Below are 16,510 nucleotides of genomic sequence, written 5' to 3'. Positions count from 1 at the left end.
GGCATCTGTGAATCATATAGTATTTAAAACGAACGGTAGTCATAATCTAGCTAGTATGATACTTGAAATTACCTGGTGAAATTACCAGGTTGAACAAATGACTAAATACACAGACTATGGTACGCGTGGTAAATAGTAGATTTTTCATTTCTTCACATTATTTTTCTTTTTCTTTGGAATAGATTTGGGCATTTTACGATATTTAGTATCTTTTTTTTCAGTATTTTTTTTTTAACTTACAGCATATATATATATTTGCTGATTTTACTTTGCAGCTGCTTTGTATACGATGATTTACAGTATGGTCGAAAATATTTTTCTGGACGAAAATTCATGCCAGCGTGGATGTCATCCATATAATCAAATCAACATGGCCTAGTGGTGGCACATCAAATGACAATCAAGTAAACCTGTCGTCTAGGTATACCAGAAACCATTTTCTAACTTTGCGGGATCAACTTTTGCCAATCTTTCCACCGCCGCCGTGTTTTGTCACGGAAGACTTGTCGTGTAAATAGATGACTGGTTATTTTCCCACAATAGACTCATCGGGCAGGAGGAAATGTGTCTTCTTCTGTGGTAAGTGAACTACTGCCGGCTTCCTAACACACCTGCCAGCATACATAAAAGAGATTGGATGAAAGGCCCATTCATTCTGGCTACAGGGATGAACTATTGCATTTACCTAGCGCGTGTGAGTGATTTCCCAAAGGAACGGGCTATACGTTGGAACCTCTCTGCTGCAATGCGTGGTTCAGAATTACAACGGACCCGACCGCAAAATTTGTAGCTAAAGCACTTCGCAGCTGCGAGTTATTCTCTAATACTTTCCAAGTTCAGTTAACTGATCGTAGCGCCGTATGTATGTATGTATGGCGGCATCCATTTTCAAATTGAGGAAGCACAACATGTATAAAGAGTTGACCCCAGGCCAAACCCCGGCCAAACGGTGCCGTTTTTCAAAACAAACCGCAACAAGAATTCGTAGATTTCATACCTCCATGAAATATGAGTTTTTGTAAATGACATGTCCTCATTAAATATGCAAATGACCTCTACATTAACATAATATATGCATAGTGGTCTTAACCTTTAAGTAACTTACACATGTCACAAGGTATCAAACTTACACCACTTATTCCTGACAAGATAAGCTATATGTCACCAAAACATCAAGACCATAACATGTTCAGGGAAAAAGATACGAAAACCGGAAGCTCTGCTGCAGTACCAAGGTCATCAACCAGGAGGCCCTGATTTGGCCTTGACCTTCGGCTTCCTAAGACTTTCCAGAATACCAAATATCATCGCAATCCATAAAGGCGCTATGAAGTTATGCTGACTACAAATGTGCGGAAACACACACAAACATACACACACACAGACGCGCCAAAAACAATACCTCCATTTTTCATGGAGGTAAAAACGACTGACCAAAAAAAACACAATCACCAAGTGGTCGAGTTACATACAATGAGTCTTGCAGCTCCTATCTCTTAAAGGAATCGACTGCAATTTCTGGGTGGCAAAACTGAATTTTCAAAGTGAATTTTCTGGTTATTCTTTTGTAGTAAGTTAAATCAATCCTATCCCATAGCTATGTCGCTGATAGAAAACAGTTACTTGTTTTGTGCTGTAGGCTGGTTCTGGCGCTATTTATGGGTGGTACCCAAAAATAAAGAGGAGCCTCGCGTTTTTTTACCTCCATGATTTATTTTAAAAAATGCTCCAAGTATCAAATGAGTTAAGCAATGGCAGCAAATTTCAATATTAGACAGATTTTCTCATCCAGAATATTTTTTTCCTGCCCAGAAATTGTACTGGATGGCTTTAATGTATCATCCCGCGAGTTTCCATCAAACCCTTGCCAGACGAGATGACTGGCGTCATTAATTTTCTCCGTGAAGTGAGATGACTATCTGTTCTAGGAGGGGCGGCGCGGTATTAAGCTCCGGGATTCGGAGAAACAATATTTCGTGGCGTGGCGATGACCCATCAAATGTGACAGTCGACAGGATTACTATAATAGAAGCTCGGGTGATCAGAGATCCGCGACCATCAATACCCATTCCGGAGTGACAGCGGCGATTCCTCAACTTTCTCAAACGTGACCGAGAGACGGTTTCTTTTTTAGGCCACACCACGTAAATTTTATGGATGACGTCCACGCGTGCATTGATTTTGGCCTGTTCCTAGAAAAAAAACAAGAAATTCCGCTTCCTGTAACTATGACCAAAGAGTCACGACAGTGCCGCAAATAGGTTTGTACGGACCAAAGCTTATAAAGCATCAAGCAAGACTTCCATTAGGAATTCAGTTTGGTACATGCTGACACATTTGAAAAAAAATTGCTGACCGCTCCATCTATCTCCCCAAAGCACAGGACGACAACTGCTGTTCCACCTGATTTATTGCTGTTTTGATGATGAATAAAAGACTTCTTGCTTGTTACACTGTGTCACCTCATTCAATTTGTGTCCTAACATTTGTCGTCTCTTAGTATATTTCTAATCTAGGCATCTTGTTTTTAGGGCCCTTCTTGTTTTTTTTTCGCCCTCTCGCATTAGATTTAGAGTCTCCAAAGGACGCCATCCATAAAACTTACTTGCTGTGGCCTTATGAACGCCCCCGCAGCTGAAGAAGCTATATCGATCCACACACAAGATGCAGAACTTTCCCCACGAGCCTCACGAGTGAGCTGAACGAGGCAAATTATTTATGACACTGTTTTAAAAACTCTGCGCTGCTTCGCGCCGTACTTCGATGGTATCATTGTTTCATTGTCCCCACTTGGCCGTTTATGACCGTTTGAGTTATAACGTGTAATAAAGCATGTATGAGAAGGGGTGCACCATATGTATGATCCCGTACATGAAGGGTAATAATCTGCCGCTAGGAACTACCGGTTAGTGTTTCAACTAAATGTGTTTGATTTTCCTGGCTAATTTTGGGTTGTTCCTTGGGGCAGAATGTACGTTTGTGGCCAGATTTCCCGAATTGTTCCTACAGATTTGAAAAGCTTTTAGGGATCTTTTTAAAGCTAGGGGGCACCTGGATAATCCAATGTCCTTGCTAATTTGGCCGCCAAAATAGTATTGTGGTATTGTGTTTTCTTTCAATCATCGCAATTGAATATAATGTTTTCATATGATTACCTAGATCTGTCTTCTGAGTTGTATTGTCTGACATTCCGTTTAGCAAATGAGTAATTTCCTTTTCTGGCAAAAACTATTAAGGCCTTATGTCCTTTAGACATTTGTAACTATGTTTAGTGCATTGTATGTTGTGTATGTGTATATTTTGTATATATTTTGTCTCTTGGTCATCAATAAAGTTTTGAAATTGAAAAAAAAAAGAAAAAAACTTTAAGGCCCTGTCACAAGCCTACGATACAAAACAAGCAGCCATTTTTCGTTAGTAACATCGTGTTTTTTTCTTTACAGATATCAGTATGCTATGGGATAGGATTGATTCAACTTACTGCATCAAAAGAATGTACAGAAAATTGACTTTGAAAATCCAGTTTTGCCACCTTTAAAGGCATCAAGTGCAGTTTTTAGGGCTTGGAAACCCAATTTCTCAATATTCTAGTCATTTATCTACATACTGAGTTTAAACCATACTATACCAATGTATATTGACCCTCATGAAGCAAAAAATCCCAAAACTCTGACGAAAAATGGTTACTGGAAGGGCCCTGGCTGATTTTTATGGTACCTCCCATAAAATAAAGGACTCATCTTGGAGCTTGTTTCTGCATTTTTAAATACTCAAAGTATGAAGTACTGATTGAAATGTGCTAATGTGAAATAGTATCAATATCATTAGGACTGCCTTATTCAGAGTATTTCCAGTTTTGCTGCTCTGAAATCGCGTTGGATGCCTTAAAATTGCATCCGATGCCTTCGATACTGTGTTCTGCGGCCACAACAGGGTCGTAAAAAAACCCGCCATCATCACGGATCGATTCTTGTTGATGAATCGGCTACATACATCATCGCCTGCGTGCCCTGACCTTTGACCAACAGGTCCCCGGATGTTAAAAACATCGTCACAAAAACGCATCGTAAAAAAAACACATCTTTAAATACCAGATGGAGCTATATCATGAACTTCCTAACAATATATATTCCACGTTCCAAATCTGATGGATCTGAACTAACCAGGAGAGTCTCTACACGTTCAAGGAGAATGTTTTTATGACATTTCTACTAAGCCGACGTTTCTAGGTTTTACTGTATCAGTTTGATGCTTGTCTCAGTGATCCGTGCAAGAGTTATTGATCCGTGCACGGCCTATGCATAGTGATTGGAGTCCTGCCACGCTGTGTCATTAACATGTGGACGTGCTAGGTCAACTGGAGGCAACGGCGATTTGTGCAAATGTCCGGGTCATGGTATGGTTCAATCCCGTACACTATAGCCTGGTGTCCGGTCTACCGTGGCTGGGACGGGTTCTTTACGGGGCTGCGGGAGCTCTTCGCCGCCCGAGTTAACCAGGCTCCCCGGTAGGTTCTTGCACGACGGGAGTTCAATGCCTTATCAACTCCTGTCGTACAAAACTCTATTAGCAAAGCTCCTACAGGCGTAACACACCCCTACCGAGCGGCCTGTTGAGCTGAGTGGGATAAAGTTTTTAGAGCCCCGAAGAGAGCCCGCCCCAACCACGATAGACCGGACACCAGGCTAATACACCCGTGGACTCAGGCCAGACGTTGTCAAGGTCAAGTTTAAGGTTAGCAGGATGACGGCAGACTAAGTATGATCAGGCCATAAGGTGGTAAAAGTGAGCCTTGGTTCAAACCTGATTCTTTTGAATCAGAAATTTCTTTCGTAATGAATATTCTGTATCATTGAGTTGAATATTACCAATTACTAGTAATTGAAGATGCAGTTTAAAGATTGATATCGTCCAATGTCGTGAAATAGTGATATTTTTTTCTTAATGTGAATGTTTTTGTTTGTTTGTTTGTTTGCTTGTTTGTTTGTTTTTCAAAAAAGACCAGGACAATGAACTCGCGTCTATTATTATGAAAGAAAACTGTTACTCGATCGGTTCAACTGAATTTTCGTCCGTTTCCAGAAAAAAAGGAGATCGTACAAAGCAGCTGCAAAATGAGGGGGAAAAATGCCGTAAATTGCAAAAAAAAATATTGAAAATCGATACTACTGTTTTAGAACACTAAAATCGATTCAATAGTTGAATATGAACATATCAAGAAATAAAAATGCAGTACCAGACTGGCGTTGTATGTTTAGTCATTTGTTCAACCTTTATAACCACGTGGATTTCATAACGAATGCAAATTTTTTTTGCCAAACTTTTTTTATTCACACGCTCGCGTCAGTTTTGGGGTTGCCAGAGGATGTCATCTATAAAATCACATAAACATGGTCTACACGGAAGTTTGACTCAAGCTTGGGCCATGTTGATTTGATTATATGGATGACATCTTCTGGGAACCCCAGAACTGATGGCGCGTGCGAATAAAAAAAAGTTCTGAAAAAAAAGTTGATTTCATAATGAAATCTACGTTGTCATGATGGTTAAACAAATGACACAGAGTATGGTATGGCGAATAATCTTTCAAATTCATTTCTTTCCTTTTTTTTAATTTTCGTTTTTTTTTCTTTAATATTTTGTTTGATTTTGGCATTCTATGACATTGGACTCGTTTTCAAATAGTTTATTTTTATATATTTCCTCATTTTGCAACTGTTTTGTACAATTTGCAGTATGGTTGAAAACTTAATTTTGGAAACGGCCGAAAATTCATGCGAGCGCGGATGTCATCCATATAATCAAATCAACAAGGCCTTACCTGAACAAGACTATTTCTTGAGAGGGGTGAGGGAAGTCATTTACATCAGGGTCCATCACCCTTCATTGAACCGCGACGGGGGCCGACATCTTCTACTAGATACCTTTGACCCAGTGTTGACGTCACACTTCAAAGAATTAAGCCACGTGACAAGCTTCACTGGGTCAGTCTACTGAGGAGGACCAGAGTGACTGGTCGAAAGCTCTAGGTGAGAGAATTTTTTGTGTTAGAACAAAAGTTTTAACTTTAAACAAGGCCATACCTGCTATGTCCTCCTCCGCCACGCTGTAGCCTCCGTTACCGCTGGATACCGTCTGGTTCTGTCCGTTATCGTCCGTGTAAGTCCAGTAGATGTTCTGTGCGGACGGGTCGGACAGGATGGTACACTCTATGGTGGCCGTGTCGCCCATGATGGCGGCCAGGCTGTCCTGCGGCTTCACCTGCACAGAGGGCGCTCCTAGGGGGAGGGGGGCAGACAAACGGTCAAGTTATTTTTTTATTTTATTTCAGTTTGCACATAAAAATAAAAACGGTATGACTATGTACATCCAAATGTGCGGGAGAACCCAAGAAACCTAAGGGTTTATCGAGTGGGTTCTCAAATCCAATTGTTTTTTATGACTTCTTTACACTCAGATACAAACGTTACACTCAAATACAAACGTTAACTGTAACATTTTGACAACTACCCAAGCTTACGTTATTGATACTAAACGGTTTGTACTAGATTAACTCCTACATAGCCTACAAAACATTTTCTTCCTGACTAATCATTTACCCGTTTCCACCCATTTGCTGTTCTCTGTTGTTTCTTGTCATGTACTTTGTTATTGTATTCTTGTATGTTTGGTGGTGAGCTTAAAATTAGATAAAGCTAAAGTATCTCACCACCATGTTTTGTATTGTCGAATTGTAAATTTAAACTAGAAAAGTAACATTTACAAAGCAAATGCATAATGTTTACCTTCGGATATGGTCTGCTCTGTTAATTCTTACTCAAACACATTTACCAACATGTATGTGGTGACAGGGAGTCTAAATGCCTACTATGAAATTGCAACATTATGTAACCCAATACCAGTTACTATGGTGACAGACGTCAACAAAAGAGGCCATTGGCCAGGTCAGAGGTTAGTGTTTGGAACAGAAGAGGAAATGGAGCAAAACAATATGTTTTCCTTCGGTAAACATAAAAAAAGCCCTTCTGAATCTTACGCTAGCCTGCTCTTTCACCGTGAGGCTCAGACTATAGCCTTTTCCCGTGAACTCCAGTCTTAATTATCTCCGGTCCCCGGTCGCGTGTTTTATTGAACAACCGAGATCGATTCGGTGAGATCATGAGTTACTCCGAGGTTTGCAACTTTGCGGTTCGTCAGGTTCGAATTCGGCAGGAAAAACTCCTCATGCTCTCTTGAAATGAAAACGTAATACTCGTAGTTCGTCTTCGACCATGCTTCGGTAAAGGTACGAGTATCCAATTTCAGGGCGGATGTTCAATTTTCTGACAATTCTTTTAATGTAATAATTTATATTATAATGTAGTAATTTATACTATAATGTAGTAATTTATACTATAGTGTAGTAAGTTATAATATAATGTAGTAAGTTATACTATAGTGTAGTAAGTTATACTATTTTGTGTAGTAGTACGTTATACTATAGTGTAGTAAATTATACTATAGTGTAGTAATTTATACTATAATGTAGTAATTTATACTATAATGTTGTATTTTATACTATAGTGTAGTAAGTTATACTATAGTGTAGTAAGTTATAGTATTTTGTGTAGAAGTACGTTATACTATAAAGTATTAAGTTATACTATGATGATACTATCTCATAGTATACTGATATCTGTGAGGCAAAATACTCAAGGAAAATGGTTGCTTGTTTTGTTCAGACTGGCTCTAACTATTTATGGTCGGTACCATTATTCTCTCCATATTACCTCTCCTAATAATTCGTATTTACAAAAGTAATTCTACAATAAATTAAAAAAACGTTGTCTATTATTGTATATCAAATTTGTATATCAAATTTTCAACATTTTACTATGATTACTACCAACACAGATGAACGTTTACTGTGATTACTACCAACACAGATGAACTCTCATGATACTTTGCTTTATATTAATGATATTTTATGTGTTCCCTAAAACTACGTAATTCAGCTTTTTGTACAATATTTTGTATTATTAGGCTGCAATGTTGTTTTAGTTTTATGTCAATTTGCAAATAAACCATTCATATGATAACTGTTGTCTACTGAATTGAAACAGGTAGAATGCATGAAATTTCCCGTGAAACGCCCGGGTGGATTGGCGGGGCGTATGGCGGTGGTTACATCGGCAGAACCCCGGGATTAGCCCGCTGCATGAACGGTCTGTTGCCGGGTTCCCTCTCGGCGGGAATTAATCAAGACTAATTCGTCGGAATAATTCATCGTAGCGTCCGGGGCGCCGGGAGGCAGCATGCCGCCGAGGGGCCCCGTAGCGGGGTCTGATTCCTCCGGCTTACTTAAACATGTTACATGTTAGGCCACAGCAGGTAATTTTTATGAATGACATCAGCGTGCGCATTAATTTTCGCCTGATTTAAAAAAAAAAAACAAGAACTTTTGTTGCCCTCTGACAGTGGTCAACATGCCGAAAATGGGCAAAGATATCTGTTGCCATGCCGGAACGTGAAGCAGATAACTATGAAGACAGGAGACAAGAAAAGACTCAATGTTTTGTTTCTTACTTTGATGCAGTGATATGTGATGCTGGCTGTGTATATGTGATGCTCTCACTGAATCAAAACCATTTGTATAATTATTGAGTCAAAATTTGAGAATGTAGGAACCTTGTTTTTTCGTCCCGCCTTGTTTTTTTTTCGCCCGCTCGCATTAGATTTGGAGTCTGCGGAGGATGTCATCCATAAAATTAACTTGCTGTGGCCTTACCAATCAAGTCATGAACCGCGATGAAGGGGGTATAAACTTAGTCATGTTTGGGATCACATTCTTAATAACTGACATTTGTTTTATTATTGTTTGTAACTTTTATGATTTCTAACAATACGTATGTGAGAATACTTTAACAATAATTTCTATTTGGGACTGCGATAGCTCAGTATTGTTAGTTAACAAAATTTATATTATGTATAGAAACACTTTACATTTGGAACCGCATATGTCCCTATGATGTAACAATGCCTATGTATGTCACAATTGCACTGCGTTCGGAAATGCATTGTTAACAGTAAAAACTAGCAACAGTGCACTGTGAACCGTGTGTGCACTATGCACCAAGTAACATCTAGCGTCAGTGCACAGAAAACCAGTCAGAATTGCCCTGATGAAGATGACAGACGGTCATCGAAACGTCGGCTCGTAAAAAAAATGGTTGTGATCAAATAACTTTGCTATCCATGTTACATTACCCTTTGTGTCCTCATCTCTCTGTTAATAGGGAAATACATTAAAGAATGTTTAAATTTTAGAGACTGCATGTTAAAGAATAGTTAAACATCTAATTTGCCATTGACATACATGTATCATGTTCTTTACGTAATCTGACACATACATATATCCTGTAAGTAGGATGACTTTATTCATACATGTATTTAGCTTTGTTCGATCTGAGTTGTAGATAATAGATCATACGAAAGTTCCTGTACTTTTGTCGAGTCAATAAAGAATATGTATCTGTCAAATAAAGACATCCAATACAATTTTATGGTTGCAAAACAAAAAAAAAGGATATTCTGGATGAGGAAATCTGTCTGATATTGACATTTACTGCTATTTCATAGCACATTTTCATCATCATTTCATACTTGGAGCGTTTCAAATAGCCCAGGAACAACCTACGTGAGTAGTCCCTTTATTTGTTGTTGTTGTTTTTTTTTGGGGGGGGGGGCGTAGTACCATCACTGAATAGAAAGAACTAGCCTGCGAGATGAAACAAGCAACCGTTTTTGATCAGTGATAACATATTTTGCGCCACAAGTATATTGTATGCCATGAGATAGGGTACATTCAACTTACTATACCAAAATATGACCAGAAATTTTACTTTCAAAATCCAGTTTTACTGCCTTTAACATACTAGAGATGGGTGGGCATCGAGAATGATTCGCATGTGGTTTAGGGAATCGCTTGTGAGTCTCTCCTCAATTCCACAGAAGAATGGCTAGCTAGGTCTGCCCAAGGTGGCATCAAATTGGTAAAGTACGGCGGGCGAAAAAAACAAATTAGTACCGTGTTCCTCGTCACTGGAGGTATGGACACTGCAACACTGCAGCTTAGGGTTGCAACAGGTGACGACTGCTATGGCGGTAAACTGTTGATCACATATTCAGCAAACGACCAATCAGGTCAATCAATCAATCAACCAATCAACAAGGAACCTACATGTAATGTAGCTAACATATTACGCCAGGCATCAACACTACAACGCTACAGTTTAGGGTTGCAACAGGCGACGACTGCCGATGCGGTACACTGTCAATCATAGTGAGCAAACGACCAATCAAATCAATCAACCAATCAATCAATCAACATGGAAGCTACAGGTGATGTACGTAGTTGCAACGACTGCTACTGGGATGCACTGTTTAAAATATTCAGCAAACGACCAATCAAATCAATCAACCAATCAATCAATCAACAAGGAAGCTACAGGTGATGTACGTAGTTGCAACGACTGCTACTGGGATACACTGTTTAAAATATTCAGCAAACGACCAATCAAAGCAATCAACCAATCAACCAGCTAACCCAATCAATCAATCAAAGAGAAGGCTACAAGTGTAGTTGAAAAATAATGTTATACTACGGTGGTCAATTCTGTAATATAGTACCGAGGTAAATTGATGGGTTTTTTTCGCTGTTTTAAATGATTGTCGTCGTATGATTCAAGCCACACCAATGCTGCCTGAAGTTCGGGAGAAGTCGGGACCAGATTTTGGCCACGCCTACCCTTCTATACTCATCGAATGGAATTTAAGTTAAATTTGAGTCGAATATCACTGCCAACCACCCGTCCACATCCAAAATGTTTTAAACATTTTTGAAACATTAGACTAGCGCAGCCAAACAGTTGCCAACCTACCCATGTCACCAATCTTGTGCCCTTGGGAGTGGCACTTTACATTTTTACACGACTTTCCTCACTTTACTCAGGTGGAAATGAGTACCTAGCTTCGGTTAGGGACGTCCCTCGGATAGGACGTTAAATGGAGGTCCCGTGTTTGGGGAGAGCCACACCCCACGCACGTTAAAAAACCCACCGCACTTATTTAAAAGAGTAGGGGACCTCCCGGTGTGAGTGGTTCAAACCTTACATTCCGGCAGCCTAAAGGCAGTTTAACGGTTATGCGAAACCAACAAACAATCAATCAAACAAACAAACAAACAAAACCTGGCCGAACACCAGCCGACCTTGCCACCAATCTACTCCTATTGAGGGGGGAGGGATGTGATCGGCTGGTCTTATTTGACTTTTTGCGACCGGGCTTTTATCGATGGTCTTTGCCGTCGTGTGATACAGGTTTGTCTGCATCAGATCGCATCGACACGAGTTCTCATGTAGTATAATTAGTACATTACAATTCTGTATGCCAATCTTGCCCGACAATCTTGTTTGATAAAAAAAAACCCTGAACTGAGAGAAGTCGCCTCGCTATATCGGCTCGATCAATTGTAGATTGGACAATTCCAATGCTAACGACGTTACCTTTCTCCGGGCACCATCTAATGCAGATATATAACCTGACCTTCGTGTCACTGTGTCAAAACTGGGAGGTCCAACCCCTGTCACACATAGCTAGTGATGCATACCGGTTCACTGGACTTGGATCCGGAATTGTAAGAATGTTTAGGTTCAAGTAAAAAAAAAACTAAAAGTCAAGAACCGAGTCCGGACTTATTACCATAAAAGACCATTTCACATACCCCTTTTCTTTCCAAACCTTTGCAAAATGCCATGGGTTTAGGCCCGGACTTACAAGTCCGGAACTGAACCTAAACCTCTGGACTTGAATCCGGACCTGAACCTGAAATTGGGTTTAGGTATGCATCACTACACATAGCCGAATGTGGCCTCCCGTAAACTGCCGAACTCCTCCCAACCATGGTTTAGGCAAATAGTAGGTCAGGAGTAGCCTCTACCAGGCTTCGGAAAGCGGCTGGAAAGATTTAAAATCGGCCAAATAGAGAGATAGCATGCCAGGGGAGTTGGTCTGCTGGAGAGAACAGTTTGCCGGGACCCCCGACAGGCTTCAGAAGCGGCAAACTGGCGGACCAACTCCCTCGGCATGTTATCTCTCTATTTGGCCGATTTCTACTCTTTCCAGCCGCTTTCCAGCCGCCTCCCGAAGCCTGGTAGAGGCTAGGTCGGGAGCAAGGTCGGCTGTGGTTGGCTTGTACAATTGTGTTCGGCCAGGTCAACTACTGTTAGGATGCGCCAGCCGACTGTTTTAAAATGCTTAACGGGAGGTTTGACCATGGTTGGCTGGTGGTTGCCTGATGTTCGTGAGTAGTTTAGCAATGTCAAATTTAATTCAAATTTTACTCAAATTCAACTCGATTCGTATAGAAATGTATGTGCGGCCTAAACTTGTATCACACTGCTCCAGAACTTGAGCAAACTTTAATTGGTAGGTGTTCGGGGAAAGGTTCTGGATGTGTGGCAGGGGCTTTTTTTTTTATTTATTCAGCATACAGTAAACAAAATTAGGGTACAGGACACAGTGACGACGGGCTCAAGTTACGTAACTTATGTTAGCGCCGCCACTTATACGAATAAAACTAATATTACTAGACAATGCAAAACACTAACGAAGAATACATATGAAAGAAAAACACAGTCGAATTGATGAAGCGAGAGTCCAACATTCCCCACCCAAGGTGAAAAGGACACAATAGAATTAAAAACGTTTTGTTGCTAAGATGTAGTTTTGGGCGGTTGACATAATGTTACAGTTAACTCGAAAAGAATAAACAGGGGAACCGTTCAAAATTAAGAGTTGTTTCGCTCTATCTGAAAGGGGCAGGGGCTTTAGGTACCGGCTTTGTAAAGAGCAAACTCAGCAAACAGTTTCCAATACAGACCATCCGGCTATAGCTTAATTAAGGACCGGCCAATAGATAAATGATCAAGTCAAGCAATAACGTTCTCGCCCATTGATCTGTGTGGTTTCTATGGGTAATAAAACAACGTGAACCTAGAGGTCTGATAAAGGGTGAGATGTGTGGATTAAAGCTGCACTGTGTAACATTAGGACGATACAAGAAGCCAATTTTCTGGCGATTTCTTTAGGCCACAGCAAGTAATTTTTATGTATGACATCAGCGCGCGCATTAATTTTCGCCTGATTTTGGAAAAAAAGAAGAAAATTTGTTGCCTTCTGACAGTTGTCAATATGCCGAAAATTGGGAAAAGATGTCTGCTGCCATGCCGGAAGGTGGATGGCAGATAACTATGAAGAGAGGATACAAGAAAAGGCTCTGATTTAATGTTCTGTTTCTAACTTTGATGCAGTGATATGTGATGTTGGCTGTGTATATGTGATGTTCCCACTGAATCAAAACCATTTGTACAATGATTGAGTCAAAATTTAAATTGTAGGAACCTTGTTTTTTTCGGCCCGCCTTGTTTTTTTTCGCCGCTCGCATTAGATTTGGAGTCTGCAGAGGATGTCATCCATAAAATTTACTTGCTGTGGCCTTACTAAATATGTTGAATCAACCCTACTCCATTGCAAATAAGTGCCCTTCAGGAAGTGGAATTGACAAAATATGACGCCTTACGTGTGTGTTTAAGGTAGCAGAACACAGTTTTCGCCCTATGGGGATTTCTATAGTTAAGGACCCCAAGATAACTCACTTCGACGCGGTAAAAATTATAGCAGGGTGCATTTCACAAATACGAAAATCGAATATGTTTCAGAAGAAGGTACAAACTACAAAATATCTAGAAACCAAAAAATCCTGTCGGCGTATCTGCTCGTAACGTACACTTTGAAATCGCCTCCTACGGACGTGACCTGAACTGCAGCCGACTCACCCGGAAAGCCAGTTGCGCAATACGGCGCATTTATACACGAACTGCAAAACCTTCACAATTCAAATCATACAGTCTCAAACTCGATACATTCCTACACCACACAGCACAATTTACATCTGGCTGACGCTCTTATCAGGCTTTCTACCCAGCCTTCAAGAATATTCGCTGCACTACTTTCTATACCCGCGTCATCGTCCCCGGGGGTCGCCCATTAATACTGTGACCTGCTACCTTAAGGTGGCAGAACACATTTTTTGCCCTATGGGGATTAAGAATTATAGTAGGGTGCACTAGAGGAACACGGCCAACTAATATGTTACAATATACTAGTATATTACAATTTAGAGTATAATCTACAAAATAACTGGCGCCCCTGAAATTGCATTGGAACAGCCCATGGAAAATCAATAGAAAGAAGCAGTTAAATCCCACTGAACTATCATAGAAAATCCATCCCTTGAAATACGCAATCCTTGAAGGTGGACCCGCATTGTTTCTAACAGAAGAAAAAAAACATAACGTAAAAGCAAACGTTATTTAAAACACGATTACTCCTTATGATCATAACATTCCTGACATTTAATCGTTATGCTGGCAAATCTGTTAAGCCCCTCCGGCTGCCAAGGGCGGGAATCTTGCCAGGCCATACGTCAAAACAAAGCTCACATCTTGTCGGTATCTGCCCACACCTTGTTTGTCCAGATTGAAGCTCTCAAACAAAGCGGTCGATAGGGTCAAACTAGTATTGGGCGGTGTCGAGCTGCTTAAAACTACAGTCGTTTACGGTGTCAGTGGTGATTATATCAGAACAAACTTCGCTCGTACAGACTATTCAAATCTACTTATAATGAAGAACATTATCTTAAAATCCCAAACGGAAGTCAAAGAACCACCATCACCAAACCACGAATCAGCTGTCATAAACTCAGCATCGAAACAGGAAGGCACAACCGCACACCTCTGGAGCAAAGAATTTGCCAATTTTGTAGCTCAAACAAAGTAGAAGATGAAGCCCACTTTGTTATTGATTGTAGTTTATATAGTAATGAAATAAATTATCTTTTTATATATATTACAAGTACGTTTCTATACTTCCAATACTTGTCTAATATTGAAAATTTGTCTTTCTTATGCGCTTTGATCATCCTGTACTATACAAACCCATTTCAAATTATATTTTTAACATCACAAAGAAACGAGAAGAAGCTGAGCCTCTGTATTAGAGTAGTTTCAGAGCTGTTTGTACTACAAACATGTATATTACCTATTTCATCTGTTGACCTGTACTTAGCCCGATAGGGCATGAATGTACAATAAAGGTTATTATTATTATTATTATTATTATTATTAAGCATTATGTAGCAAGTGGCAGGACAGCGATGGAGGGACGGGTCATCATGGTTTTTTTTAACGTTTAAACGTGGTGATGCACTCTAGCGAAATAACGTATTATATCAACGTTACGACATAAAATGATAATAACAACACAATACAAAACGAGTCCCGAAAGAATCCGTCCACCCAAACGCGAGAAACAGCTGCGAACGTGAAAATCTACATCTCCCACAAAACCTTTCCGCGGAAGGATATATCCTCCCCCGGAGGTAAATATCAAATATATAAGGTCCAACGTACATTTGAACTAGCCAGGGTACCATCCTACTTGTATGCCGGGGCTCCTACACTCGCTTCCCTTAAGGCTACATTTGAACAGGTACAGAATTAAAACATTAAGCTGATTTTATCTGAATTTAAATCAGGAAAGTAATCGTTCAGTTTCGTATAACGATATCATGTAATTTCTGTCGTAGAAAGATGATGACTTTTAGAATAATATTACGCGGTATAATTGGAAACAACAGAGGGAGGTAACGTCCACGTAGTAATATACAACCTCGGGGAGATGGACTAGCAGTACTTAACGTCTGGGTAATATACTTGTGGCGTCTGGAACAATCAAGCGGCGCCAAAGTCAGCCCCCTTCGGTATGTTTTATCTTATAGCTGCCCCGAGACACTCTATATACTCTAAACTTCATTTGGACGGTTACCTTCAGCAAATGAACTTACATATGTCAATTATTTTTTAAATATTTCCTACTTCAAAAGCGAAATCAAATCATCCATACATGACTATATTGTAAGTCATATGCTGTCATCGACAATATTTGGTAGTTATAATTATATATACACATACACACAGATAAGTAGAAGACGAGGTACATTTTACCGTAGATTGTCCCTTGTATTATAGCGGAAAAAGCATGATTCTTTTCGATCATGTAGTAAGCACATTTCCCAATTTTAGATATTTGAATAGAACATTTTTTTAATATATTCCCTGCAGCCTTCGATAAATCAGCTCTACCTAATCATACAGACACCTACATTAATACAATTAGTTGAATTACCAAGAAGTGAGAAGTCAAAAGTACTTGTGTATACTAGATGTATATATATTGTATAAGAATCACATTTTGGAAAAGGTGGGACATTACGTCTTCCATGGTTTACAGAAGAGAAGTCAAACCCTTTAGACATAGTTATAGTTCTAGACAGCTACCTTTATCATGTAGACTTTATTTATTTTATTTATTGTTTGATTCAGGCAAAGCCCATAGACAACATAGACAACAC

At 39.8% G+C, this 16,510-nt stretch overlaps 1 protein-coding gene across 5 annotated transcripts in view; it reads right to left on the bottom strand.

The window, feature by feature from the left end:
- Positions 1-16,510, bottom strand: part of LOC109477384 (carcinoembryonic antigen-related cell adhesion molecule 1-like) — a 94,406-nt gene that overhangs the window by 14,788 nt on the left and 63,108 nt on the right. For all 5 annotated transcript variants that reach the window (XM_019778628.1, XM_019778625.1, XM_019778629.1 and 2 more), the window contains one exon: positions 6,084-6,278. In XM_019778628.1, coding sequence (XP_019634187.1) covers positions 6,084-6,278 — 195 coding nt within the window. The remainder of the gene's footprint in view (positions 1-6,083; positions 6,279-16,510) is intronic.

This window comes from Branchiostoma belcheri, unplaced genomic scaffold, assembly GCF_001625305.1.
Source record: "Branchiostoma belcheri isolate BF01 breed outbred unplaced genomic scaffold, Haploidv18h27 scaffold4, whole genome shotgun sequence".
Classification (NCBI taxonomy): domain Eukaryota; kingdom Metazoa; phylum Chordata; class Leptocardii; order Amphioxiformes; family Branchiostomatidae; genus Branchiostoma; species Branchiostoma belcheri.
This window is presented reverse-complemented; position numbering and strand designations above follow the sequence as displayed.